General features: G+C 37.2%; 1 protein-coding gene across 1 annotated transcript in view; it reads right to left on the bottom strand.

The window, feature by feature from the left end:
- The window catches only part of LOC134135918 (macrophage mannose receptor 1-like), a 33,911-nt gene that overhangs the window by 2,207 nt on the left and 4,342 nt on the right, over positions 1-27,362 (bottom strand). Inside the window, 25 exon segments of the mRNA XM_062567605.1 lie at positions 964-1,125; positions 2,001-2,117; positions 2,582-2,734; positions 3,431-3,596; positions 4,366-4,598; positions 5,899-5,989; positions 6,985-7,181; positions 7,786-7,900; positions 8,167-8,303; positions 9,944-10,044; positions 11,693-11,760; positions 12,429-12,604; positions 12,718-12,753; positions 13,955-14,099; positions 15,374-15,461; positions 16,388-16,515; positions 17,898-18,093; positions 20,662-20,814; positions 21,167-21,282; positions 21,596-21,709; positions 22,559-22,716; positions 24,413-24,595; positions 25,476-25,610; positions 26,130-26,243; positions 27,135-27,293. Coding sequence (XP_062423589.1) covers positions 964-1,125; positions 2,001-2,117; positions 2,582-2,734; positions 3,431-3,596; positions 4,366-4,598; positions 5,899-5,989; positions 6,985-7,181; positions 7,786-7,900; positions 8,167-8,303; positions 9,944-10,044; positions 11,693-11,760; positions 12,429-12,604; positions 12,718-12,753; positions 13,955-14,099; positions 15,374-15,461; positions 16,388-16,515; positions 17,898-18,093; positions 20,662-20,814; positions 21,167-21,282; positions 21,596-21,709; positions 22,559-22,716; positions 24,413-24,595; positions 25,476-25,610; positions 26,130-26,243; positions 27,135-27,293 — 3,441 coding nt within the window.

The following is a 27,362-nucleotide window of genomic DNA, read 5'->3' on the forward strand; positions in this document are numbered from 1 at the left end:
GACAAGACTCCATTAACTTAGAAGATAAATTGAGTCACAGGTTGAACAAACTGGAACTGAGGGCTGCAGGAAGCCAAAAGAGAGAAATTATATTCAGTAGTAATCCATGAGCCAAAATTGGAAATCATCCAGAACAAGGAGGGATATAAAAGCCATTATCTGTTTTAGAGAACACAAAGCTTGAAAACAGAATTGGTTAAGAGTATCAGGTCCATGCTCTTTTTTTTTTTTTTTTTTTTTCTTCCTTTTAAAAATACAAGGTATCTACGGCTTTAGCGTGATCTGAGGCTCTGGAGTGAATTTAGAGACCATCATGAAAGCCAATTAAAGGTAGTCACAGGGCAGGTTATTTCTCATTTCTCTGTGGCTACCTCAAAATACAGATACTGTTTTCTCAAGTTTTACTCTTCAATAGAACAAGCACATCTTACTTTTACTTTAAAGTTTGTTTAGTATTCAGAACGATTTCAGGGTCTCACAATCCCCTTGCTCCTCCACTGCTCTTCCCAGATTAAGAGTAAGGAGGGAGATCTCCCTTCTCCAATACTGGTCAGTGTAGAGAGGAGCAATTTTGAGATTCATGGGTCCCCTTGACATTTAAGTAAATATACAGACATAGAAAGTGCTGGAAAAGCACAAATTGGTATATACTTGTCATAAGATGGAAGTCAGAAAAAGGTTTTAAACCATCAGAGCAAAGCTGTAATCATAAGTAGGAAGAGTAGGAACAAACAGTACAGTATTTTAACGTAGAAACTGGTATGATGAAAAGAATTGTACGGGGCAATCGGAGGAGATCCAAGACATCCCTTTGAGTCCTCGTAATTCCTGTGTGTCCATACACACAAACACATGTTGTATTATTCTTGCACATACTGCGTGCTACACAGCACACATGGTAATAAAAGGCCTATAATAGCTATTAATAAACAGATCTGCTCTGTCACTATTCACAGCACTTACTTTGGGTTTTTTTGCAGATAAATCCTTTTTCAGAAGAACATTCAGTATTATCCCAATAGCCAGATGGTGCAGTCATTTCAACACAGCGATGCTCCACACTGGACTCTTTCTCCACCCAGTTGACAAAGTCCATTGCAGCACTGTCTAGCCATAACCACTGGTCTAAAGTTAAGATCAACATATTGAATAATAAATTTTAAAATATATCCCATGGATAAATATTTTAATTCCTTAGCTCAGCATATGACTTCAAAACCTGTAACAGTAATCCATTTCCAGCAGGAGACCACATCATTTTTCTTGCTAAAAGAGTGTTGATAGGAAGGTATTTCAGGAAATGCTACACCAAATTGTACAGAATTACTATAGGTATAACTACCACTCATTAAATTGCATTCAAAAGTGAGAAATCTCAGAGCACAAGAGACTTCATTGAAGTTGCAGCTGAAAAAAGTTTCCTACCGTTTGAGTTCTGGAAAGTGTTTAGGTTGCACATATTACAAAAGTAATGCCACAGCATAGGATACTGGAAATGCTACTCTGTTAGAATTCAAGCAGCTTTCATCACGAGTTCAGATTTGTGAAAACAGATTTCATAAAACCACAGGGGATTATTGTGGAAAAAAAGAATTTATCTCTATGAAAGAATTTATTTATTTTCACAGCTAAACTATTCAATAAAAAACTGCAAAACTGTGTTGAAGAGAGAAAATGTTTCTTCTCCTTCTGAGTTATAACTGAATCATAAAATCATTACTTTATCCTAAAGCAGTCAGTGAAGTTCTCTTAGAGACAAAAGCATGTTCACAGAGTTTACTTCATATTCTTAGCATAAATTATCTTCCAATTCAGGTGGCTTCTAACAAGGTTTTCATAACGGATAACGAGGGCTGTCCTGTTGTCTATGCGTATTACTGGTATGCACTAAAGTAAAAATAGATGCTATCAGTATCTTTTTGTAAAAAGAGATAAAGTTATCCCTAACTTTCTTATTTTCTGAAAGTATGTTAAAGTAAATATTGAAGGTGAGACATTACCAGCCACATTTCTGTAAAGTCCTATCCAGAAACCTTCTACTTTGTTTCCAAGAGGTTGTATTGTGTGGATCAAAAAGTCAGATTCTTCCACATTTTCTACTGAAACCAAGGTAGCACCTGAAAGGCATTAGCAAGCAAATAATGGTATTGTGCATGAACAACTACTGGCATGACCTGTCCTTTCAAGTCTTTCAAAACAACTACTTTGTAGTTTTATGCATATTTCTCTGCTGCTTCACTATTGCTTCTCACCAAGGAACCTTACAGGCACGAGGTGAGGATGGCTCCCAACCCGCTGCCCCAGGTTGCCCTGCCTCAGCAGCAGGCAGATGATGAGGAACCACTGCTCTTTTTGTGGTGACAGCCCTTCTCGTCATCCAGTCGCCCTTCCATCTTTAGGAGAAGGGAGCGCTCCAGAAAGCCACCCACATCTGTTTATTTTCATTGCCTACGATTTTAAAATAGCTTTTTAGGTAATTGAAGTATTCCTAATGATTTTTTATTAACATTTCTACATTTTTATATGTATTTTATATAAAAATTTCTTATAAATCTTATCAGTCAATAAGAAAGCCTCTCACCTAAGTGGGCACATTCCAGAGAAGCCAGGGCCCAACTTGTCCTAGCTGACGATTCGATGTAGTAGCAGTGGCCATGGTAAGGAATCCAAGCTCGGAGTTCCTCTGCTTCTGGGCAGTCCTCGAGCATCTGAGCAGGGTCAGTAGGGGCTATAACTTAAGAAGTCACATGATTTGAAATTGGTATTTTTTAATGATTAGCCTGAGTCAGAATATACATATCTGCATATACATATATATATATTTGTACATGTACATACAAAAACACATATAGAGAGGGATTTATTTCACCTAGATTTAACTATCTAGACCTCTACCCCTGACTAATCACACAAGCTCTCAGTTGAGACAATAGGGAGAGATGATCAGGCCATGCAACACCTCATTTCTCCAGCCACATTTCTCAGGGCAGGGAAACAAATCACATCCTGCAACACCTAAATAACTGATTTGACAAGAACATGAGGAAAGCAAATCCTGAAGGTGATATACATATAGAATTTTTTATTTTCATACCACAGAAGACTTCTGTAGGTTAATGAACAGTTGATACTGCAATCCGTTTTGTATGGCTGCCTGTACTCTATATGTGGTCCCGTTATTCAGAGGAGTCATCACTCCTCTAATCCACGTGGTTATGGCTACCACAAAGTCAATGAAACTGTGTCCACTTGTATTACAAGAGTGCCATAGCCTTGACATACAAAAGCAAGATACCAAATTTTGCAGGGAAGTGGACAGTATCTTCAAACATACTCTTCTGAGGGTTTTAGCCCAAGCCATAGCAAGATCCCCAGGCAGACTAAAGGAATTAATAATGTGTCATTAAAATAGTTAAATTGATTTACTTACCATCTGATATTTTACAAACTGAAAAGTAACTTTCATTGCAAGATGCTGTTTTCCAGGTACCATCAAGATCAAGATAGACACAAGCATTTTTCTCCTTTGGCTCTCCCGCTGCCCATTTAGTGTATCTAGTTTTCCAGTTGTCAGTCCATTTGTAATAGCTCCCAGTCTGAAAAAAAGTATGTTCTGGCCATAGAGATTGTTACATAAAAATATTGATACATAAATGTCCTGTTCTAATTTGAGTTTTTCATCAAAAAAGGTTTGTACTGCTGTGGGTTTGTTTTAAACATCATTCACTGTATCAAGTAACGTCACTGTATGCTGAATGTATGAGTGACATAAGAATTATATATGGATGGTGTTCAACAGTGCATTAAATGGGAGTGTGTGTGGGGGGGGGGGAGCTGGAAGTAGCACAGCCTTATATTGTGCCAAAGCATTGCAAGACCCTCAGACAAGTCCATCTTAGATCATTTAGCAAAGCTTGAATCAAGAGAAGCAGTTATACAGAATTCATCTTCTCTGCTCTGCTTTATTTAGAGTAAGACAGTGAGCAATTTGGTAAGTAAAGATTACTTGACATTAAAAACTCAAATCATCTAAAAAATATCTCTTTTATACTCACAATATTTTTATTAACATAGTAATAGTTATAAGTAGCCGTAGATCTGGCAGAGAGTTACACTTTCAGGCTGGCTGTGACACACTAACAGCTGCACATCCTGGCTTTTGACTCCCAGACTGCACTTTTATTTCTTTTACCATTTCTGTAGCTTTTGGTTTCTGCCTTTCTTTCGACTCCATTTGCTGTGTGGAGTCTTTGACCAATTCTGACAGGAATGATAGAAATCCACGCATGCGGACAGCGAATCCATCTGTGGCAACCAACACTCCCCACTGAGCACCCAAACCTCCCATCTTTCCAGTGCTCTTACCACATTGCTGTTGAGACCAATCCATACAGGTTTTCCATATTTCAGTGTCTGGATCCACAGGAATGAATGGATGTAAGCATCTAAAATGCTGGCAAGTTCTGCAGATTTGTCTTGGCAGTTTTTTCTGGCCTCTTCCCATTGCATTCCAGATGAGATGATTGAATAGCTACTGTCACCATAATGGGCAAAATCAGGGGATGGATTTGTTGTTGGTACTTCAGATTGTGTAGTAACTACAGAGAGAAAATTGAACACAGGAATTTATAACACATCAATGATCTCTAACATAGAGGCTCTTAAAAATATAAAAGGAACGGTATTAACAGTAAGTAAAAATCTTATTTAAGTTCATGAACAACTTTTTAATGAACAAAACCTTCTTACAAAGCATGAACAAAATTTTTGAATATAGAAAGCAGACTGAAATCCTATACCCTGAAGTGTATAGAGACCTGATTGGTACAAACATTTTATTCATAGTTTGGAGATTTGATCCCTTACGCTTTAATATATTTTGCCTAAATCTAGCTATCTGAGTAGAAACCTATTTCAGGTCACTGGTGGAGTGGACATTGGGCTAGGCTTTTATGGTATTTACTCCTGTATTGTATTATCACAACTTGAGCCTTTGATACTTGGTGTTAACTGACTACCAGTCACTGCTTGACTCAAAGTCATTAGCCTGTCTGTAAAAGCCATGCTAACGTTCTTCGCACATTTGAGCATCTGTTTTTATTCTTGGGATCAGTCATATGTTAAAAACAGCAGTATCTGGGATACGACTGCCCTCCCAAAACCCTATATTTGCTGTATAAGGAGAGTGTTTTTTTAAAAAGAAAGTTAACTACTTTGAGGGTAAGCAGGCTGTACAAGTTGATTAAAGGGAGGAGATATGTTTTTACTAATGGTATAAGAAAGGCAAAGAAACACATTTTATTATCTGTGCTTTACCTTCTCTACCTCTATCCTGTTGCTGGGCTGCAGGGATTTACATAATTTACATAATACAGAATTTTACAGCAGAGAGAGTCAACATTCGTTCCTCATTTTGATGTCAAAAAAACCTCAATATTCTTGAACAGTGAAGAAATAGTCTGGAGACTGTATGTTTTAATAGACATCATAAGATATTCAGGATGAGGGTTAAGAATGGATTATTTGCCATGCTATGAGATAACCAGGGAGGATTACTCTAAGAGTATGATTTTACAGTGCACTTAAAGAGAATGCAAAAAGCCTCATGCTCCACTGAGAAGAAATCTGTTTGCACTTATTACTGTCTAGTATTATTCATGATTTAGACACCAAAATGCATTTAAGATAATGATTCCTCTCTAGTAAGCTCTGTAGGACAAACAGTACTTTTAAAATAGTCTTGCCCTAAGATTGGTGGAATTCTGAAAGCCTGAGAGACCCAGAATGAGGATCAAACAAAGCTAAAAAGAATCACATCCATTTGCAAAGCATTTTATATTCATCCTATTTAATGGAAGTACTGATTTGATTTAGGAGACGGGGTTAAGCAGAACTCACATGAATTCATTTGGCATATATAGCCTCTCTCATTGTCACAGCTATCGTCCCTCCACTTCCCATCCGTCTTTATCACGAAGACACAGTCTGTCTGCAGGAAAGGGGACACACACTGTCACTAGAAGAGGCAACGAGGAGGCAGTGAGCTGGGCAGCCTGCACATGCACAGAGGAAGCATTTCTGTCTCCCATATTCCTAGTGCAAGTCTGGTGGCCAGAGTAGTGGCTGTGGGACACCTGGTCGACCCATGCTGTGCGATGTTGCTGCAAGGCAGGTGGCTGTGGGACACCTGGCTGAGCCGGGCATGCACACTATACCAGTGGTTTGCAGTCATTATCAAGTTATCACTATCAGATATGTTTGGTTAAAAAAAAAATCCCTTTAGTTCCTCATTTTTAATTGTTTCAAGATTTCCTTCCAGCAGCTTTCCTGATTTCAAGATTCACCTTGCCAGGCTTTCAGCATTTCATCTGAGTTTCTCTTTTAAGCTCATTGCAACAAGTTTTAGTCATAAGTAAGGTGATTGATTGTAGATGTTAAAAATCTTTAGTGGCTACTTCTACTACCATTTCTTCAGAAACTGCAAATGTCTTTCCTTTGGAAAAGAGATTGAATTTCAGCAGAGTGACAGTCCTTATACTGATGATATCTTTTTATACCATCAGGAAGTAGTATAACAGTATGGAAACATCTTGTCCAGGAATGGAGCATATAAATAGCATATAATGGAGCATATAATGTTGCTATTACAACATTAATTTTTATTTATGGCAACTTAGAAAAATTTGGCTTTGCAGTTTTAATGTATGTAGTAATGTAGTTCCTGTGGTTCTTGTACATCATCTAACTGATGTAATATATATGTCTTTGGATTTTAAAGAATTCATATTTTGCAGTGGCTGAGATGGAAAGCACAAAATCCCTCTTCTTCAGAATCTCTGACAAATATATTGGTATATTTGGAATGGCTATCACATGATTTGGTAAGCCCCATGCTGCTTACGAAGGAACCTACTTCAGCATCTTGTTATCTTGTTAAAAAAATCTAGCTGCCTAAGATATTTAGGTTACTTAAATTTTCAATACCTCCACAGTGTTGTCCATTAATGTGAGAAAGTCGTAATAGTCAAAGAAACTTTGTTTTTCTTCTGGTGCACCATTAACCCAATTGGTGTAGGAAACAGTGCTTCCATCTGTCCAAAGAAAGGTGGATTCTGCATTGATATCATTCAGTCCAATCCAAACATCAGTTGTGGCCTCCTTTAAATGATAAAAGAGGAAGGCTGGAGGGAAGTAGAGATTTCTTGTTAAGGAAACCCCATCATGCCTTGCCCAAAGCAGAAAAATTGTACACATGCCCAGAACTGAGGCCATATTAAAGAGATAACATTTCCCACACCAGAGCCCAGCCTTTTAATAAATGTTTAGATTAGTACCTACAAGAGCACATCTCATGCAAGCATTAAGGCTGAAAAAACAACCAGAGTAAGCTCTGGAGAAAATGAGAAAATGTCCCCATTCCCAACATGTGTGCACACATAATATTCTAACTAATCATATCACCAGTAAGAGTGAGAAAGAATACAGATATCTGTTAGACTCAAGGAATCACACTCAAAACAGTCTGGAAGTTTCATAGTTTCATGCAAATTGAGCAATGATGAATGAACTAGCAACACATTTTTTATTTCTTGAATATAAAACTTTAGCTAACCTTTCATCTGTTAAAACCAAGCATGAACTAATCTGGCAAATAAATAATTTTTTAGCAGATAAACCTATAATCTGCATTGGACAGTACAATACTTTCCTTAGCAAGAGATTACCATTTGGCTTCATGAGAGGTAATTGATATGCCGTCAGTTTTCCTAGAGCCCATATATGTACCTTGCACTTGTTCATTTGGTATGGTAGCCAGGTTTCCTCCCAAACCTCTACAGATGTCTCGTGCAGCATGCCATGTGAGCTTTCTTGTTATAATGGAAGCAAATATTTTGAAACACTGGGGGGAGGAAGAAAAGAAAAGCATGAGTCAAGTATTTCACTTGAACCAACATCGAAGATAGAAGCTGTTACATGTGAATAAGGTCAATCAGGCATAGGACGTATATTTCTCCAGAAAAAGAAAGCTAGGCTAGAATAATGGCAAAGCTCAAGAATGCTGAATTTAAATTGTCATTACTGGTGTGCAAATTCTTTCTTTTAGTAATCAATTCTTCTTCAGTTTCACTGTTATGCACAATTCACTGAAGATAATTTTTGACATACCTTGTTGTTAAAAAAAAGCCAACTTTCTGGACATCCTCCAGGAGGCAATGGAGAAGCAAAAGTTGAATTAATAGAACTATTATGCTTTTCACATATAAAATTATTGGAGGAACCACAGTTTATGTCTTTCCATAAGCCTAAAAAGTAATTAGATTGAATTAGCAAGTCAAGATGTCATGGCAATATTTGTAGCAATAGTCTAGTACTTATTTTAATTTCTAAAGCAGGTAATCTATGTGCTACAGACTGTCAAAGAGAGTAAAAGAGCTATGCACTACATTTATGCAGCGAACTGTTGTTTACAAACAGCAGATGTTTATGCATGTTAGCTGCTGAGCACTGCTGCTGGGCCAGCGTGTAGCAACTAAAAAAGGAATAAACGACGGGGAAGAAAGGGCAAGTGGCTCAAAATAAAAGCTGTGATCATCAATTAACTTCATTCCACTTTTTCTCCCCCTCAAGGAGTGTGAGTAGGAGAATTATAGGAGATAGAGGATGAAGGGGGAAAATAAGAAGATACGATGAACATTTTTGTAGCAGAAAGCAATTTAGTGTATTTTATATTCCAGGCCGCAGCTTGATGTGAGGGCCAAGCTACCATGACAGCTTTGATGAGCCAGCTGAAGCTCTAACGGTAGCACAGCTGTTGTTCCTCATGCTTAACTTGAGCTGCCTGACCCTGCTGCTCCTCAGCCCGAGCTCCCCACCGATCCTGCTACCTGTCTGTGATTTGTTCAAACAGCGGCACCGTTACACTGCAGGCCGCAGGGGAAATATACCAGTAATCAAATTTGAAAGGCAAATTGCCTAGGAATGGGTGAGATAGGAAACTCTGGATCTAACCGAAGGCACAATACGATGTTCAAACATGCATTATGAAATATGGGAAATCTCCTGGGGGTCACCACTTCAAGCTATTGCATCATTATCTTGGGATTCAGACTGCAGGCTAAAATACCTGTTTCAGTTGTCCTAATGTACACCAGGTTTCTAAGCACCTGTTATAATCACCAGAGAACTAGAGCAGGATTCATTTATCTAAATAGAGATGTTTAGTACCATTTGAGAGGCTATGCAGAGGGCTGGAAGATAACACTAGAATTCCTCCAGAAAACGCAGGTGGGATAACTCTAGGACATTGCAGGTGGCTACAGTCCTGTATGTTTTGGCATCTCTACTCTAGGGTTAACTGAATCGCTCTTCAGGCACCACTGGGTGCAGGGACATCTCCTTTTGACCACAATGAGATCTAGGGGCCTAGTTCACTAGCTACATTTAGTTATCAGCTCAAGTTGAATGCTACACTTATGGTTCAATTCAGCTGTCCGTATGATGGCTTCTAGCATCATCTGAGATGAGCTCAGGATAGATGAGACATCCACACAGAGCCTGACAGATACAATATGGACCTGTGAGCCACCTTTTTTGGATCAGTAGCTGAAGCAGGTAGGATACATTTAAAATGGCACTAGATGTCTATGTTTGGGCAAATTAATCTTGCTTTTATGCCTTTATATAAACACAATTTCAGGTAGGATTGCTGGATGAATTGTTTAGAAACCATAAATGGGGATATTGACTTCCTTCTATTTATGCTATTGAATACCCATTAGTGTCAGCTGAGTTACAGAGACAAAGCTAAGATGAAAAATTATCTCTAGGATTTGTTTTGCAAGGTATTTGCATTCAAGAGAATTTAAAAGTGGCTAAGACTACCTTTGTGCCTTTGAGGCAAATAGAAAAAGATAAAACCTAAAATTTTGCCCCTGTTACTTACCAAGGTCTGACATCATTATCACACAATTTTCATCATTATTTGCAAAGTTGGGTTCATTGGGAGCCCAAGCCACGTAGCTCACTGGAGTCCCATCTATCCAGCTTGAAAAAAGATAAAATAACAATTATTAATTAATACACTTCAATCATTGGATAAGAATCCTAATAAACTTTCACAGTGAAGTAAAGTATCGGTGGGAACTGCATGGCAAAAAACTAGAAGGACTGTTATGGATTTTCTTTTCCTTACTTGATTATTACAATTTGAAGTAATATATGCAAAATGTTACTAATTCCAAGTAGAAACAAACAAATATATTTTCCATTGATAAACAGGAATGAATAACTTAATATCAGAAACTATTATGTAGCCCCAGTATAGGGGAGAAAATTAAATATCTTATTATTTTAACTATCTGGCTGAATCATTTAGTTAATATTATGCTTCTCATTCTATTTCCAATACTTTCAGAGACACAAGCAAAGGCAGAAGATACTTATCTGTGGATTTTACTCTGAAGAGAAATAGCTCAATAGTTTTTTTCTCAAAAATCTTGTGTCTGGAGACTAATAGGCATTCTCTCAGCTTTCAAACCACCCTTTCTGAAGTATCAAAAATGACATTTTTCTTTATATTTACTTCCTTTTATTTTAATTGGTATTGTAGGATGAAGACATTAGTATTGCCTTTTAATCAATAGCTCAGAGTTGAGGTCACTCATCTGGAAGTGGGAAATCAAGTTCAACTCCCTTCTTATGTCTCTTGCTGATGTGTTGCATTTGATCTAAATAAATGAGATTTTCACTGGAATCAAGCAATGCGCCACCTCCCTAATTAGTGTCCTAACTCAGGAGGTCACGAGCAATAGCACCATTTAAAATAGAAACATTCCAACACAAGTTACGGAAGATCTGCCTCTGCTGATTCCTCCTCTGCTCTTTCCAAGGTTACTGAGACTAAATTGTGACTGAAAAATGCAAAGGTTGAATTCAAATGCCCTCTAAATGTGTTTCAGGACAGGATTAGAAGCATGGCTTTTCACCTCCCAGATGTATCCTAAGTACCAGAGGGAAGGTAGAAAGTGTCAGTATCCTGCTGTTTCATAACTTTTACTCCAGCTTGGAGCTTATTTGCATGTGGGGCTTGGGGTTTTGGTTTTTTGCTTTGTTTCTGGGGTGGGGGGGATGTTTTGCAACACTTGTTAATTTAACTGTGGTGTAAGCTTCTGCTGATATTTCTCCTGGAATGGGAGTATTAAGAGGCTACCTTAAAAATCTCCATCAGAAGCAGTTTTTGCATTCCTTGTCCTCATCTTTTTAACTGTGGAAGGCCTATCTGAAACTATGGTATATTGATAAAATGCATGTGAAAGATAGGCTGTACAGTATGGAACATACTTTGTACATGTGTGTTTATAGGTTTTACAGGTATAAAATCCAGTACAGTAAGGTGCTCCAGTTTATGAGGTAAAGCTTTGAAAAAGACATGAGAAAACAGAGTACTTGCAGAAATGCAGCTGCCAAGCCTTTCTTTAGATAAGTGATTATTCAAGAAAAAAATATTCTATTTTTCCCCCCTTTTGGAGAAAACTATTGGACTTCAGACTATTCCAGGATCATTCTATACTACTTTGTACTCAGTACATACAACTCCTTTCAGTCTTTGAAAATGATATATTTTACTACTTCCAGCTACATAAAATGCAGTATTTGTTTCTATATGTTAAGAGCAGAGATCATGTTAACTTACCTAAATTTTTTATCAAGACTCACTTTTAAACCAATGAAGTATGGTGTAGACTTACTCCAGTATTCATCCTAGAACAGAAAAACACCACTTTAATTTTTAAAAAGATCTTTGACGTAGAACAAACAGAAATGCACTGGCCGTTGATTAGGTCCATACAGCAGACAGTCACTAAAGGAGTAACACTAAAACATATACTTATAATTAAGTACAGTCATGTGTTTAGATATTCAGCAGAAGTCCACTTTCCGTAGCTGCGTGGCACTGTCTGCAGCATCAGAGCTGAGGTCTGCAGCTCTAAGGGTCTATGGCATGGAGTAAGAGAGAAACAGCTCCTGAGGAAGAAGCTGGTAGATGTCTTTTCTCCTCTCTCCAGGACTGTGGTTCTGTCCGTTTCCAGCCCTCAAGACACTCTCTCACGCTGAGTGCTTCCCAGACCAGCACATCATCCTCCCACCTTGCTCTTCTGGCTGGCCTGCCCTAGAGCTGAGGTTCTCCTGCATGCCTCATGCAGGAGAACTACAGAACAAACCCGGAGGGACCAAAAAGGTTGTGTAGACAAACACTCTGGGTTTGACATATTAGAGGACAAGGCACTTTGGGAGGAACGTCATAGATTTTATCTCAGGCAGATTTCATTAATGAAAATGCTCACAGCTCTACCCTTGAGGCAGTTTTGGGGAGCAGACTGTAAAAAGCTTTATGCTGCTTTAAGCTCTCAGTTGATATTGACTCTTACTTTTTTTTTTAGAGTTCTCCTTAGGAACATCCTCTCACTATTACTATTAACAACAGCAAGATCTGCAGAATTCTTTCTGCAAAACTCTTGGGCTTTTTCCATGGACACACGGTCTTTGCTGATGTAGTATAGCTTATCTTCATATATGACCCATCCATCTGCAGTGGTTTTATATTCTGGAAAATAAACAAGATAGCCTTAATTTCTTCATCTGCAGAACATAAAAGTTTGTTTTAGAATAACAATTTTAATGCAAAATAATGAACAAGATGAATATGCAAAAACCTACCATATGTGTCATTTGGTTCAGACTTTAGAGGCATTCCTACAAAGTAGAAGAGAAAAGAATTTGCGATGTGTTTCTGAAATGTATTACATAACTTATGATTGCCTTCAAAAAACTGAGTAAGATACAGCTAGAGTAGCATTCTGCACTCTTTACCATTGCTTAGAAAAGAGGCATGTTTAACCATGTACTTTAGCTGCATATCATGAAATATGCATGGTCATTTACTTTTACATTTGTATCGTAAGCTATATTTCACGCCAACAAAGTCATGGTTTTGCCTGGATTACATTCCTGCACAGAAGAATGTAAAGGAAAATTGCCCTGAGATTCTGTAAGCAACAATAGAGTTAATTAAAAGATTTTTAGCTTTGGTTTTACAGCTCCTTTACTGATGCATCTGTAAACAGATCATAATCCTCTAAAGGGGTGGACTATGATCAAGAAAGATAAAATTTCCATTAAGTTTACTTCAACACTATCAATAACATCTCCCATTTCCAAATATTCATAAGTAAAATGAGATATGTTCTTAACTACACTGTTATAGCTGTGACCAGCCTAGGCAACAACTGCCAAACACATCAAAACAGCTGTGAGCCTGAAGACTTTTCTCGTATGAAATAATTTCCTGATCGGACCATTATAACAATGTCTAGAGGCAGCAGAAAATTTTCTATTGGAACTATTTTCCTTTGGAAAAGCAGCTGATCTGCTAGAACCAAAATATCCTGCACAGATGTTTTAATACTCTCCAAAGCTTTGGTGGATATCAGGCAGAAAAGCAGGTGTCCCATGGCTGTGCAGCTCTCCATGTGTCCTGTTTGTGGGTGTCTGGTCTGCCTAACAAGAGACATACCCAAGCTAGCTCACTACTCAGTACCTTTCCAACAGGGCCCACAGGGCTAAGGTGCATCAATAAGAGGGCTGGAAGGCAAAACAAAACCTTCTGCTTCTGTCCATCTCCTACCACCTTCTCTAACTCCTTTCGACTGATGATAACTTACAATAAATTCAGTCAAATCTCAAGACAAAACCATATTTGGTGTACACTTACATTTATTTATTTTCATCATGTTACACTGAAAATTCCTGGCACAAATTATGTTCTCTAGTTCTTCTTGCCTGCACTTGCAAAAAGTATAGTTTTCAAAATTTTGTATCTTTCTCCTGCTATTCATTAGAAAACTACTTAAAATGCTACTTTATTTAAGCTTCCTATTTCAAAGGAATAAATTACCTTTTTTCATTTGACAAATCCAGTCATACTGTCCTTCACAGTGCCAAATAAACCATTTATCAGAAAGATATCTGCCATCAAATAAGCCACAAGACTTGTCTCCTCCTGATTCTCTTGGACTATTGTCCCATTTTGTGTACCAAACCTACGGAAAAAAATCATCTTCGTTTCTCTTTTCATCTCAAAGACAGTTACAGCAGTTATATTCACCACTGGCAAACAAGAACAAACGGAATTTGCTTGAAAAATTCTCACTAAAAAGAGGTGAAAATACAGGGAAAACAGTAGGTTTAAGAATTTTTACAGCGGAGCAATGATGTCACTGGTCAGGGAATCAGGCTCATTTACCATGAAGGGCTTTTGCTCTCCATGTGTTCACATCGTCTTGTTCATTCCCTAGTAGCAGTCAGAATAGGAACAGGCAAACAGGCTATTTTCAATGGACTTCTTCACATCGCTAAGAATGTCACTCTTCATGCTGCTCCTGCATGGTAAGGTTCACTTAATTGACTATGTCCTGGTTCAAAATGATGCTGTCAGGGAAGCCACCGGTGGTTGTGACCACATGGTGCATCCATTCCATATTCACAGCTTCCATTCCCTAAGCCTCAAAGAGGGGAACTACATCAAATGAAGAAGTCAGCATGGCTTTTGCAAGGGAAGTCATGTCTGATAAATCTAATGGAGTTACCTCTGAAGGAACCAACATGCATGTGTGAAGGGAGATCTTTTCAGTATAATGTACAAGGATTTTCAGAAAGGTAAGATCTCTTTCCAAAAAAATTCAAGGAAACTAATGTACCAGAAGACAAGAGCAAAGGGTCTTGTGTGGCTTAAGAAATAGGAAACAGAGCATGAAAGTAAATACAGGGTAATAACCTACAGGAACATTTCACACATTTGTGGATATTTACATGGGTTCAAGACATGACTGGATACATTCATAGAAAAAAATATACTAAGTATAATGATCAGACCTCTGGCTCTGGAAGACCCTGAGCTGCCATTTACCAGGGGGACCCAGTAGTATACTGGAAAAGTATCCTGTATGCTTGCTGTACATTTACTTCTTAAGATGCTTCTGGCCACTGTCAAAGACAGGATAAAAAATTTGATATGACTAAGTTTTATATTCTTATGTGTTCTTATTATAGTCTTGGAAAAGAAAATATGCTGGAGTGGCGTGCAGAAAGCTACAGATACAGATCCAAACTAAGTGATGGTGAGCTGCAGATGATTTCCATGTGTTCAAAGGTATTGATGTCATTTTACTCGTGATAGTAAAGGTTAACTGCCATGTAAGTGCTTGCAGGATTAGTATTCTCTTTGAAAAGAACAGTAAAAGAAATAAAAAAGCACATGTACAAGCCTCAAAACATCTTGAACAAACAAACTTGATTAACAAGTTAAAATACTCACTGGAGAACCATCACTCCAGGAAAATCCTTCATCTGGATTCAAGGAAAACATACCAAGCCAAATCTTTTCAAATCTACAGTGAGTGCCACTAACACAAATTACAAAACAGAGCAATATGTAAATATCAATGAAAATGACATCTAGAAATACATAATTAATGTGGTAGAGCACATTCTAAAGCGCAGTGAAGTTGTAACAATTATCCCATTTGACCTGAGTTAGCTTTGGGTGAAGTCTGTGCAGATGTAAAAGTTCTTCATAAAAATGTCTAATGTTTATTTACCCTTTTCCCACCTCACCTGCCTCTTTGATGTAGTCTGGTAGCTTTGACTGGACTTTGCAAGTGCTTACACATGCTAGGATCCCCAGTCTGAATGTGCGGATGCAACACGTAACCGGCAGCACACCCGATTGCAAAGCGTTGGCTCTGGATCATGAACTATGGAAAGACCTCTACACTAACTTAGAAACGTAACAGATGTCTTTAAAAATGTGTTACCAACGGTAACTTCAGACAAGGGCTCAGGAAGCAGGATTATAAAAGATAATTAACTCCCTAAAGGAGCTGTGAGAACAGCCAGCATTGCGCTGCTGCCGCCCATGCCCTGGCAGTGTCCTGCTCTCTTAGGAAAGGAAACGCCTTCACGGATTAAAAGAGGCTCTTGCTTTTGAAAATGGTTCACGCGTTGACTACTTAAAGGTGAGTTAAAAATAAATGCATCCGCCATATTTTCTACCCTACTGAAAAAAACATTGCTGCAATTTCATGTTTTCCTAAATGATATCAGTTAATCATGACACTGGCATATGAAGCTCCTGGATTTAATCAACTCTTTGCAAGAAATGGTTAAAAATATTCATCATTAGATAAAATTTCAAACTAACACAATGTATTTCTTTTCCTATTCCTTCTTAAGGAATCCATATGTTCCAGAAATCATCAAAGAGCATTTATAATACTTCATATTAAATATCACTTAAATCTACTAAGATAAACACAAAACAGATACTCACTGTATTGCTTTTTTTAATAACTGTATCTCCTCATGACTATTGATGGTAGCCAAATCCCCTCCTATTTTTCTACAAAAATCTCGAGCTTCAAACCATGATTTCTTTCTAATATTTACTCTGTGAAAACACTAGAGAGAAAATACTTCAAAATACATTCTACATGCTTTAATAAAATAAATAAACATAATCTCCTTTCATATAAATGAGGTTTCATAAAATCCAAGTTATAGTCCATAGGAGAGATAACACAGGTTAACATTAACTGCTCATAAAATTTTTACATTTAAGGAATGATCTAGCTAGTTACCACAGAGGTAACAAAGCAGAGCAATTGTTATATGGGAATATAACCAGCTTTAACTTGTTTTGTCTAGAGGAGGACGTAGAACGCCCTCCCAAGGGAAGGTAATGGTTATGGGTGAGAGACAAGATGTCATGAGAGGACTCCGAAGATATAGGCAAAAGACTGGTCTTATAGTGGTTCATATCCCTCTCTTCACATTTGCAATGGATTTTCTTAACAATTTAACAGAGAATGAGTACAAGTTTGATCAAGGCTGGAAAGAAATAAAAAGATGATTTGGGGAAAATGGAGCCCAAATAAATATTGTTCCTGGTGAGTTTGAAAAAAAAATGGAAAAAAAAATAGAAAGACAAGGACTTTTCAATGCAAATAAAGTTATAAAAAATTTAACATCTCACATTTATTTAGCACCTTTTTGTTCTGCATCATCCCAAATCAATCTTTGCACACTACCCATACTTCTTGTTCCAAGTCCTTTCATATGGCTTCATAACTGAGTGTACTTCACATACAATTGTATGTAACTTTGCATCCAAAACTCTGTAATAAATCTACTTCACAAATATTGCTTTAATTAACCTTTAATTTGAGGTGTTACCTATTATTTTGTGGGAATGTGGAAAGGTCCATCCTTGGGCTTTACCCTGCTTGTGGGCAGACTTCACTGTTCGTCTACCTCATTCTCTGAACTTTCACACAGCACCTCAGCTAAATATGGGATCTTTGCACAACCTAGTGATCACATCTGATATAAAGAGCCATGATAAAGGCCAAGCTTTGATGCTTCTACTATTTAATGCAATGTTTTGACATTACTCTCTTTAAAAATATTGTTTCATCTTTGTGGTTTTTTTTTTTTCCTCTTTTCCTTATGCCATTCTAGGGACATAATTATATTCTTCTTTTTCCATTTTCTACTGCAATTTATTTTACCCCCTCACACAAACTGCTTAATTTTCTTTTCTTTCTTCTCCCATCCGTTGTGTCAAGCCCTTTCAGTCATATTCCTTCTCCCCCCTCACAGATAATTCCTGGCGAGCTTTTCTTTCTTTTTTTTTTTTTTTTTTTAATTTTATTTTATTTAACTGTACTTCAATCTCAGATATTGGAAAATTAACAAGTCCTTTCCTTTTTCTCCCTTTTTTCTTAATTTCAAATGAAGCAGCACAAAGCCTTTCTTCCTCCTTTAACTGTTTATGTACTTACTTTAAAGCAGAAGCTGCTGTGAGTGTTTGATACCCAGCCTTCAGGGCACGTGGCGACCAGAGCGGTAGTTGGAATAGGTGGGGCTGTTGCACCCTTTGCCCACTGTTTACAGATAAATTTTTGCTTTGTCTCACAGTCAATAACATCCCATAATCCAGCTGCGGATCCAGTCCTCATGGCAACACATCCTGGCTTCCTTCCTTTATAAGAATAAAAAGCAGACTGGGTATTTTATAGTCTAAATTACTTACAAACTTTGAACAGTGCCCATTCCTTTCTCACAATACAATGACATTTCAATTGTAAAATTATATTTTAGATGTTTTTCACACAGCTGAAGACTACTAGTTTCTGTTTTAGGAGGTCACCAACTGTTTGGGATCCTTCTCGTTTATTTTTGTAAATCCTCTGTAACAAATTTTATGGATGTAAAGTAGGTCTTATTTCATTATAGTGAAAACCTGTGTTTACAAGTGAGAACTTAATTCCTACTTGCATTAAGTCTGCTTTACACCACTTCAGGCAACACTTCCTCAGTCACTAGCGCTTTTCATATAAATCAAAATCAAACCTTCAGTGCACACATAAGGTAGTTATACAAAAATCAACTCAGATATGATAAAGCACATCCTGCGATATTTGCTTTAACAAGAAAACACTAAAGAATTGGAATAAATATGACTTTCTCCAACAGAATGAACAGAAAATTCATTACACATATGAAATTGAGAGCAACAGATTTTCAAATGATATTCCCATGAACTCCCATACACTGTCTTCTTCTGAGTATTTCCTAGTCTTCAATCATTCATGGTTCAGCAGCCTCCTGACTGGACTTGATTTCAAAGTCTTTAAGAACCCTTGGTAGGTTTCTCTTTTTTGGGCAGGCCCATTCTTTCCCTGAACACGTGTAAACTTTAAATACGCACACTGTCCTATGGTAAGGAACTCCATACTTTAGATATATGTTGTATGAATGTGTGAAATCTGCCTTTATATATTGTGAATCTTTCTATCTTCACTCAGTCACCTGTGTTTCTTATGCACAATGACACTGTGAACAATCTGCTCATACTTATTTTTTCCATGCCACTCATGATTTTGCAGACCTCTCTCACCTAAAACTGTTGTCTTTTTTCCAGGTCAGAAAATCCTAGCATACTTAGCTTTTCCTTTTGTAGAAGCTGTACCATATATTTGATTACTCTTTTTCTCCTTCTCTTAATCGCTTCAGTTCTTGTTTATTCTTTCAGAGGGAACTAGAGCTGTGTACCCCACACAAGATGCAGTCACACACACACACACACACACACACAGACACTAATTCAATGGCACAGTTCCTTCTTCATTTCCTAATTATTTTAACACTTGATTTAATTTTTAACTCCTTTTGAGCCAATGTTTGCATGGAGCTGCCTACCATACTGCCAGGAATTCATTCCTGAAATGAAATGATCAGCTATGAGCCCATCATTTATATGTCAATTCAAGATGGTTTGTTTGTATGAGCAACACATTATCTGTACCAAATGTCACCTGCCATTTACTGATCATTCTCAGTCAATCATTCTCCCAAGATCCTTCTGCAATTTCTCACAGAAACGTGTTCACTGCCAGAAATAATATAGTATCATTAGCAAATTTTTTTCCCCTCACTGTTCACAGCCTTTTCCATATTGTCTGTAAATCTGTTGAACAGCATGGCTTTTGGCCCAGATCATTATGGGACTCTAATGGTGAGCACTCTCTCCTCCATAAATGCTAACCATTAATTCCTAACTTACATTCCTATCTTTAACCAGATTTTATATTCATGTAAAAAGCTTTCTTGTGTCAAAGCAAATTAGTTTCTTTAAAGCCTGGTAGAACTTGCTGAAAGTAATTAAGATAGACCACACTAACTACATTTCACTTATCCATATGCTTGTTGGCTCCTGCAGGGAGCTCCAAGAGATCTGTAGGTGAGACCTACCTTTACAAAAGCAATTATCTTCCCCAATATATCTTCTTTATCTATTTTTTATTATGGTTTCAACTAATCTAGTCACGACTTATTAGTCTCTATTTCCCCACATCTCCCTGGATGGCACCAAATTAAATGTTGGCACCAATTTTGCCCTCTTTCAGCTCTTAGATATCAAAACAGTTTTCAACAGGTAGTTATACATTAAGGCTAATAGTTTACTCAATGAAACCTTTATAGCTCTTGGAAGATTGTAAAGCCTTTACAGCTCTGCTTAGCCCTGACAACTTCAACTCCTCTATTTTTTTCACAATCTATTCTCCTGGTATTTCAGCTTTAAGCATACTCTCTGATCAGACCCCTGCAAAGAAGATTTTCATCACAAAAAGCCCAGTTACTTCCTCAGTCAACAGAGTTGCAAAAAAATTAATGTTTCTTCACTGTTACAGACTGATCTCTAAGCGTGCCCTTTGCACTCTGGTCATCTACTAGCATTGCAGACTCCCTGATAGACTTTCTTCTCTTGGTGTGTTTAGAAAAGTTTTATTGCTCATATTCTTATTATGATTCTCTTTGTGAAGTCAAGCCAAAAGGTTAATCTGAAGGGCTAAGTATATTGAAGTCCTAATATAAAACTTAAATTCAAATTGTTCATTTGAAATTCAAAGATGAATTCTGAGAACTGTCAGTTCCTGAAAGAAATATATTGAAAGGCTAAGGAATGAAATTCAGAGAACATCACTTATGCAAACCAAACAAGGACAGCAATCTCAGAGCATGCACCACACGCTGTCCTGGTACTTACCAGGCATTGCTACATTCCAGTGTGTGAAGGAGGCGGCTTCACCACTGGCCCACCTGAAAGTGCCTTGGTCCTCCACGTCAGAGAGACCAAGCCAGAAATATTTCTCAGGCCTCAGCCCAACAAGACTAGTCAAATAGGCTTGTTCGTATCTGGAAAAATGGTCATAACAAACACAAGTGAAAACAAAATCATTTATCCAGATTGTATTTATCTAATATGATTATGAATCCCTTTCTCCTTTTCCATGGCAGAATGGATGATGGAGGCTTTTTTCATGTTTTCATTTCAGATTGGGGGAGGGGACCTTGCAATGGAATATAATACTCAATACAAATGACTCAATAGAAATCAACAAAAAAAAGAGACTTTTTTTGTTCAACTTTTCTATAAGTTAGATAATTTGCTGTTTGACATTAGGTTAGAATGTAGAAGTAATTCAAGAATATTTTAGAACATACAACCTTTACTTATTTAAAAGCCAAGAAAAATTCATTGTCATACCTACTTTCAACTGTGGCCAAGCAACCTTCTTCCCCTTCACAAGTTTTGTTTGCTTCTAAAAATGTTGCTCGTATATGTCCAATAAAATAGCAGTAGGAGCCATATCTTCTCCAGCCCTGTAACATGATTGTAAGATCTCTACATGAATTTTAAAGAATTGTGATACTCTGTGTTAAGTGAGCGACACAGTTTAGAAATTGATGAAGTGCAACCATCATGAGTATTCATAAATTAGCAAGTCTTTGTAGTAAAATTACAGATTCCTTCTAAGCCATTTCTTTAAATGTCTTAATAAAGCTTAAAATATCTGAGAGAAGGAGGAATATGACGATAAAATTTAATGACTTGACCTCCAAATAATTCTAGAAAATTCTCAGAAAGAGTTTCTATTTGTTCTGGAAAATTAATGTTCTATTCTTGAATACTTACTTTTTTGCAATCTGCATCAGTGCTTTCCTTTTCTCCGGCTGGTTGTGATATAGGTTTTCTTTTACAAATATAACCAGCTTTTTTGTCACAGACATAGTCTGCCCAATAGCCATCCTATATGGCAGGAAAAAGAAGGAAATAGCAATGAGATAAGAGGGATAGTTTCAAGAAAACTGTTCATTTTCTTTCTCCTACAACTTTTGAAACAGAATTTTTTTTCCTTATACGATCCTGCTAGTTGATAATAAAAACACATCTCCTGACATTCAGAGAAATGACAAGGTGGCTTATGGTAGCACAGCTGCTCCTAGGAGCACTAAGAGGGGATGAGGGTGCAGAGTTTCCAGGCTCCTTCACAGCGGGAGCTGGTCCCCGGTGGGTTTTGCAGGGCTGCCACAGCACCCACCGTGCCATGCGCTGAAGGGGCAGAGCAGCAGAGGCAAAGAGCAGGTGCAAAAGGGATTGCAGGGATGTGCCTCACGTGCCACCATTGCCAACAGAAGAAAATGGTTGTTAAGTTAGGAGTTTATACCCAAAGTACATTCAGAGACCTTCTTCACAGTCCCTGGAATTTCAGTGGTAATTTTTAGCTGAACTTAAAGAGAAAATTTCACCAGTAATGCAGTAATGTGATCTTTTATTAGAAGGAAAGAGATAGAGAAAGAGAGAAAGAAAGAAGGAAGGAAGGAAGGAAGGAAGGAAAGAGAGAAAGAGACAAAGAAAGAGAGAAGAAAGAAGAAAGAAAGAAGGAAGGAAAGAAAGAAGGAAGGAAGGAAAGAAGGAAGGAAGGAAAGCAAGCAAGCTAAAAAGAAAGCTAATATTTGAGTCTCTTTCTCTGTCCTCATACCCCCTTTTCAGGCCCTGACTAGTTACTGACATAGAGGGGCTTTTTATTTCATTTTTTATGAAATTTTTACTTTATTTTTTATGAAGTTAATTTCAACATACATTGAATAATTTTACCTGCCCCTTGATAAGTACACAGTCTTCTGGCCTGTTGTTTGTGCTGGACGGCTCCCCCAGCTGCCATTTTGTGTATGTCACTGGGGTACCGTCACTCCATTCAAAATACATTTGAACCTTACGATCGTTCAGTCCAATCCATAGCTTATCTGTAGGCTCTAAAACGTGCAAATATAGAACCAGAAAAGACCTCTTATGCTATTGAATCCTTTTCTCAGCAATCTGAAACTCTAGAACACATAATTCCTTTCATACATCTATGAACATAGACATGTAGTGGGCTACATGATTCTTTTATAAGATAATTTTTTCACATACATATTAGAACAAAGACAGTATACACAGGAAACTTAGGCTATAGTAAAGTCCTTGCACTGAATCAAAAAATGTTGCTTCCCTTCCTCACAGTGAAAATTACCAGCCTAATGCTATGGTGATACGATACAAATGTGTGAAGAGTAAGGTTTTAGGTTCTGTGGTCAGATTTTAAAATACTAACCTGGTATGTTTTAAATTTCTTTCAGCAAAGTGAGAAAAGCTAAGAAACACCCTAAGCCCAGCTTTCAAGTCCTAGATCATTTCTGCAGGTAAAAAGTAAAAAGAGAAATTCCAATACTACTCAAAACGCAGTGGTGAAAGGCCCTTATCAACCTAATGTAACTTTGAAGTTGTCCCTGCTTTGAGCAGGGGCTGGACTAGATGAACACCAGGGTCCCTTACAGCCTAAATCCTGGTATGATCCTCTGGTTTTAGGTATTCTTACTGAAAAGAAAACAAAAGAAATGAAAAAGACAGACATACAGATAGACAGACAAGACAAGAAGACAAAATAGGCAAACAGAAAAACAGAAAGAAGACAGAAAGACAGCGGAGAGAGATGTATATAGATAGGTAGATAGATAGATAAAAGATAAAAATAAAAAGGAAGGATAGTCACAATTTCCTCAGCAGTCACTAAACTAGGATACAAGATCAAAACCAAAAATTATAAGAAAAAACAAGTGTCTGCTAGTGGGGACTGCTTGTGAAGATGGTGGGGCACTAATCAGATAAATTACTTTTGATAAAGAAAGAAATTTTTTCTGTCTTGGACATCTCACTTTTTTATATTTAATTAAGGCTTTTACTACCTCTAATTGTAAAAAAAAAAAAAAAAAAAAAAAAAGAGAGAGAGAGAGAGAGAGCAGAACATTTAACAGGGCCAAAAAGTAGTACATTTCTGCAGACAGTTTAGATCCAGTGACCTGAATATGGCTCTTCAGAAAGCCCAAGCAATTTCACAGCTGGCTGCCTGGAAATCACCTTGGCTAGCCTTGCTGATTGCATCCATTTGGTGATTTACCAGTGTGAAGAGCTAAACTCTTCTTTAATAGTTTTCTTCCAATCACTTTTGCAGAGACCCATGAACTTGCTGATCTGGGTGCTGAGTGACAGAGAAGACACAGGGACTGATCTAGAGCTACATAGTAAGTTTCCAATGTGCACAGAAAGCAATTCAACCATGTTGTTTTCCATAAAAAGTAATCTTTCAAAGCAGAGGCAATATTTCAAAATCCTTTTGCTAAGCAAGTTTCCTACCAGATGACTGACATTCTCCTGCACTCATACAAGGCAAAGTACATGTCAAGACTGTTGAGTAAGTCTGCAAGTTGCAGCCCATGAAGAGGCATGAGCTTTGAAGCAGAAAGTGCTGCATCACCCTAACTCTGCCGAACCTGTGGCTCCTTGTGTTTCTTTGCCTGCAATCTTTCAAATTCATAGAATTGTTATATCTAAATTTATCTAAATTCTACCGGTTAACTGATACTTCATGCGTGTGGACATGTAGGCAGAAGGCCCCCATGAAATACTCACTGTACCCAAGCTGAGACACTATGAAGCTGTGCTCTTCAAGGTTACGGATACTGGCCAGGTGACTCTCTTCTCTTTGGCAGGAGATCAAAGCTTCTTTCCATGCTTTGGTCTCCCTGAATATCTTGTAACAATGATCTGTATATGGTACCCATCCATCTGGGCAACTAATAGGCCCAAAGTCACCTAGAAATAAACATCAGTGTTTCAGAGGAGTTCAAATGCAGTACAAAGGGTAATATTTTCACACATTCTGTGCAAAAGCTCTAAGGCTAAGAATTTTCTTTGCAAATTCTCATTATAATGAAACAATAGACACAAAATGCATCAAACATAAACACGGCTCCAAAGCTGGTGTTTTTACCTTGTAAAATGGAGAACCTCAAATAGAGGTATTATTAATACAAATTGTAAGGTTCTTATACATTCAAGCTGCTTTAATAATACACTAACATATTAATTTCAACAGCTTCTGTATTACTTTAGTACCTATTTGTCATTTAACTGAACATTGGAAACTATCTGCAGCTAACACAGAATCCTTAAGAATTCTTAAAATAAAAATGTATATTGATAGTGCAAGAAACATCCAGACCTACTTAGAACTAGATCTACAGATAGGGAAAGATCAACAGGGAAATAGTTACTCACTTAAAATGTCCTCATCTTTCCAATATGTCAATCTTTCTTCCTTTACTTTTTGTTATTTTTACTTCCTTCCCTCTTCTGAAAATAATTTTCGAGTTTATTCTCCCTTTTTATGCTTAGCACTGCAAAGGAGAGTCTTGGCTATCAGGAACACTGACAGACAGGACATGTTTTCTGTTCTTTTCCTTTTACTCACTTCATTCTGTCATTGTGGGACTGGAGATCCAGTCTACAAAGGGTGCAACAGTTGTAAAAAGCAAACCAGATAAACAACAGGAGGTGCATGTACTTCCTGAAAATCTGGGCTGAAAAGAGTTTTTAGTTCTGATGAAGTTGTCTTTCTCATCTTTGCCAGCTGGAATGCCATACGATTCAGATAACAGGTTCTATTTTTAATTACCGGTACATATGAACATACCTGAGGGAACCAAGGCAAAGTTTCTTCTTTTACAAATGTAGCCAAGTTTCTGATCACATTCCCAGTTTTGCCATTTAGCTTTTGTTTCAGGATTCAGAACTGCACAAATTTTTCCAGGTTCTGGAGAGGGATTTCCTTTGGGAAAGGTACAAAAGGTACAAAAAAACCAGTGACCCCCTTCTGAACACCAAGTAGTGCTCTAAGTTCTAAAACAGACAGGAGAAATCATTCCTGGCTAAACTGACAACGCCACAGACCATGTCTTTCCCAGCTCCTGCAAAAACTGAGACCTCCAGCAGTGGGAATATCTACATGTAAATATAGTATCATTTAAGTGGACATGAAAATGCAACACATCATTAATTCTTCTGACTTTTAGTATTGCATATGTTGCTATAGGCCAGAAATAGAAGACAGTATATCGATGTGAAGGTTAATTTTGCTTTCAGTGATAAAATATTTTTTCAATACACAGTTTCTGATTTATATCAATATAACTCTCAAGAATAGCTAAAGTATATATTGTTTTGTAGCTTAATGCTCAAGTCTTACTTTCACTCATATCCAGATAATCTGAGACTAGAATTTAAATCTGTATTTGAGGTATATATACTTTGCCTTCACAAACAGAGAATCAAAGAAAGACATAGCTACCTGGAGCCCAGTTTAAATATCGGAAAGGACTGCCTCCAATCCATTCCCATCCACTCTTCAAATCTAGTCTGTTAAGTCCAATCCACAGTGCAGAATCTGTACTTTCTGTTAATGCTAAGTAACCAAAGAAATAAATAATTCTATGAATCACTTTCTTATAAGCAACAGTCACTAATAATGTCTCTAGGAAGTTTGTTTAATTTTTCTTAAATAAAAGACTACAGATAACTTTAGGCACTGAGATAGCTGATAAATTGATATATGCCAAAGCTTTGATTAATGTTGAACATAAACAAAAATATCCCTCTTCGTCTTCATGTCATCTATTGTAAAATGTGCACAGGTGAGATATCACAGAACAAATTCAGGATGGAAGTAATATTGTAGAATAGCCTAAATTCTTTAGCAGCACTGGAATTTTTCTAGTGGAAATTGCCGCACGCTGTAAGTGTAAATGCTCATACTAAAGCTCTTGGAAGCTGAATTCATCATGGAATCACAAGAGATCTGTTATTGCCCCAAAAACACATGGATAGGTAGAGCCATAATTTGGGAATCTAAGAATAACTGGTATTTTTCAGTTCATCAAATAACTGAAAAAAATCAATGTCAAATTACATTTGACAGAAAATATATCTACGTTTTATTGCAAAATATTTCTTTTCTCTTATTTTCAATTTTTTTAAAGGTTGTTAAAAACAATAGTGAAATTTTCTTCTGATTTCCAGAAAACATTTTTCTCTTTAAAAAAGCTACTGAACTTCAAACTAAAATGTTTCTAAATACAAAGCTAGAATGTTACATTTTGAGAATGTTGTAGACCTTTCACTGAATTTTTGTTTAAACTTGTCTGTGATTTTGATATTAATTTGTAACATCTAACAGATTTTGTTTTTTCATATTTAGGTACATAGACTTTAGCCAAACCCGTATCAGCTAGTCCTAGTTGTGAGGATGTACTGAAAAGACGCTGGATGTTAGTCAGGGTCCAGTTTACTTCCTCACCTTTAAGATATGTTTGTTCATGAACGTCAGTGATACTTAGTAATTCTGCATTTTGTTGCTGACAGCTTTTCCTTGCTTGATGCCATGTGAGAGCTGATTCCAAGTTTATCTGATAGCGGACATTTGTTAAAAGATCTGTAATCCAAGTGGTGTTTTCATCTGTGGAGAAATAATTATTTTTGTGGTAACAGTAACCAGATCAGAGAAAAACAAGTTCATTATACATGA

This window comes from Rhea pennata, chromosome 2, assembly GCF_028389875.1.
Source record: "Rhea pennata isolate bPtePen1 chromosome 2, bPtePen1.pri, whole genome shotgun sequence".
NCBI classification, from domain to species: Eukaryota; Metazoa; Chordata; class Aves; order Rheiformes; family Rheidae; genus Rhea; species Rhea pennata.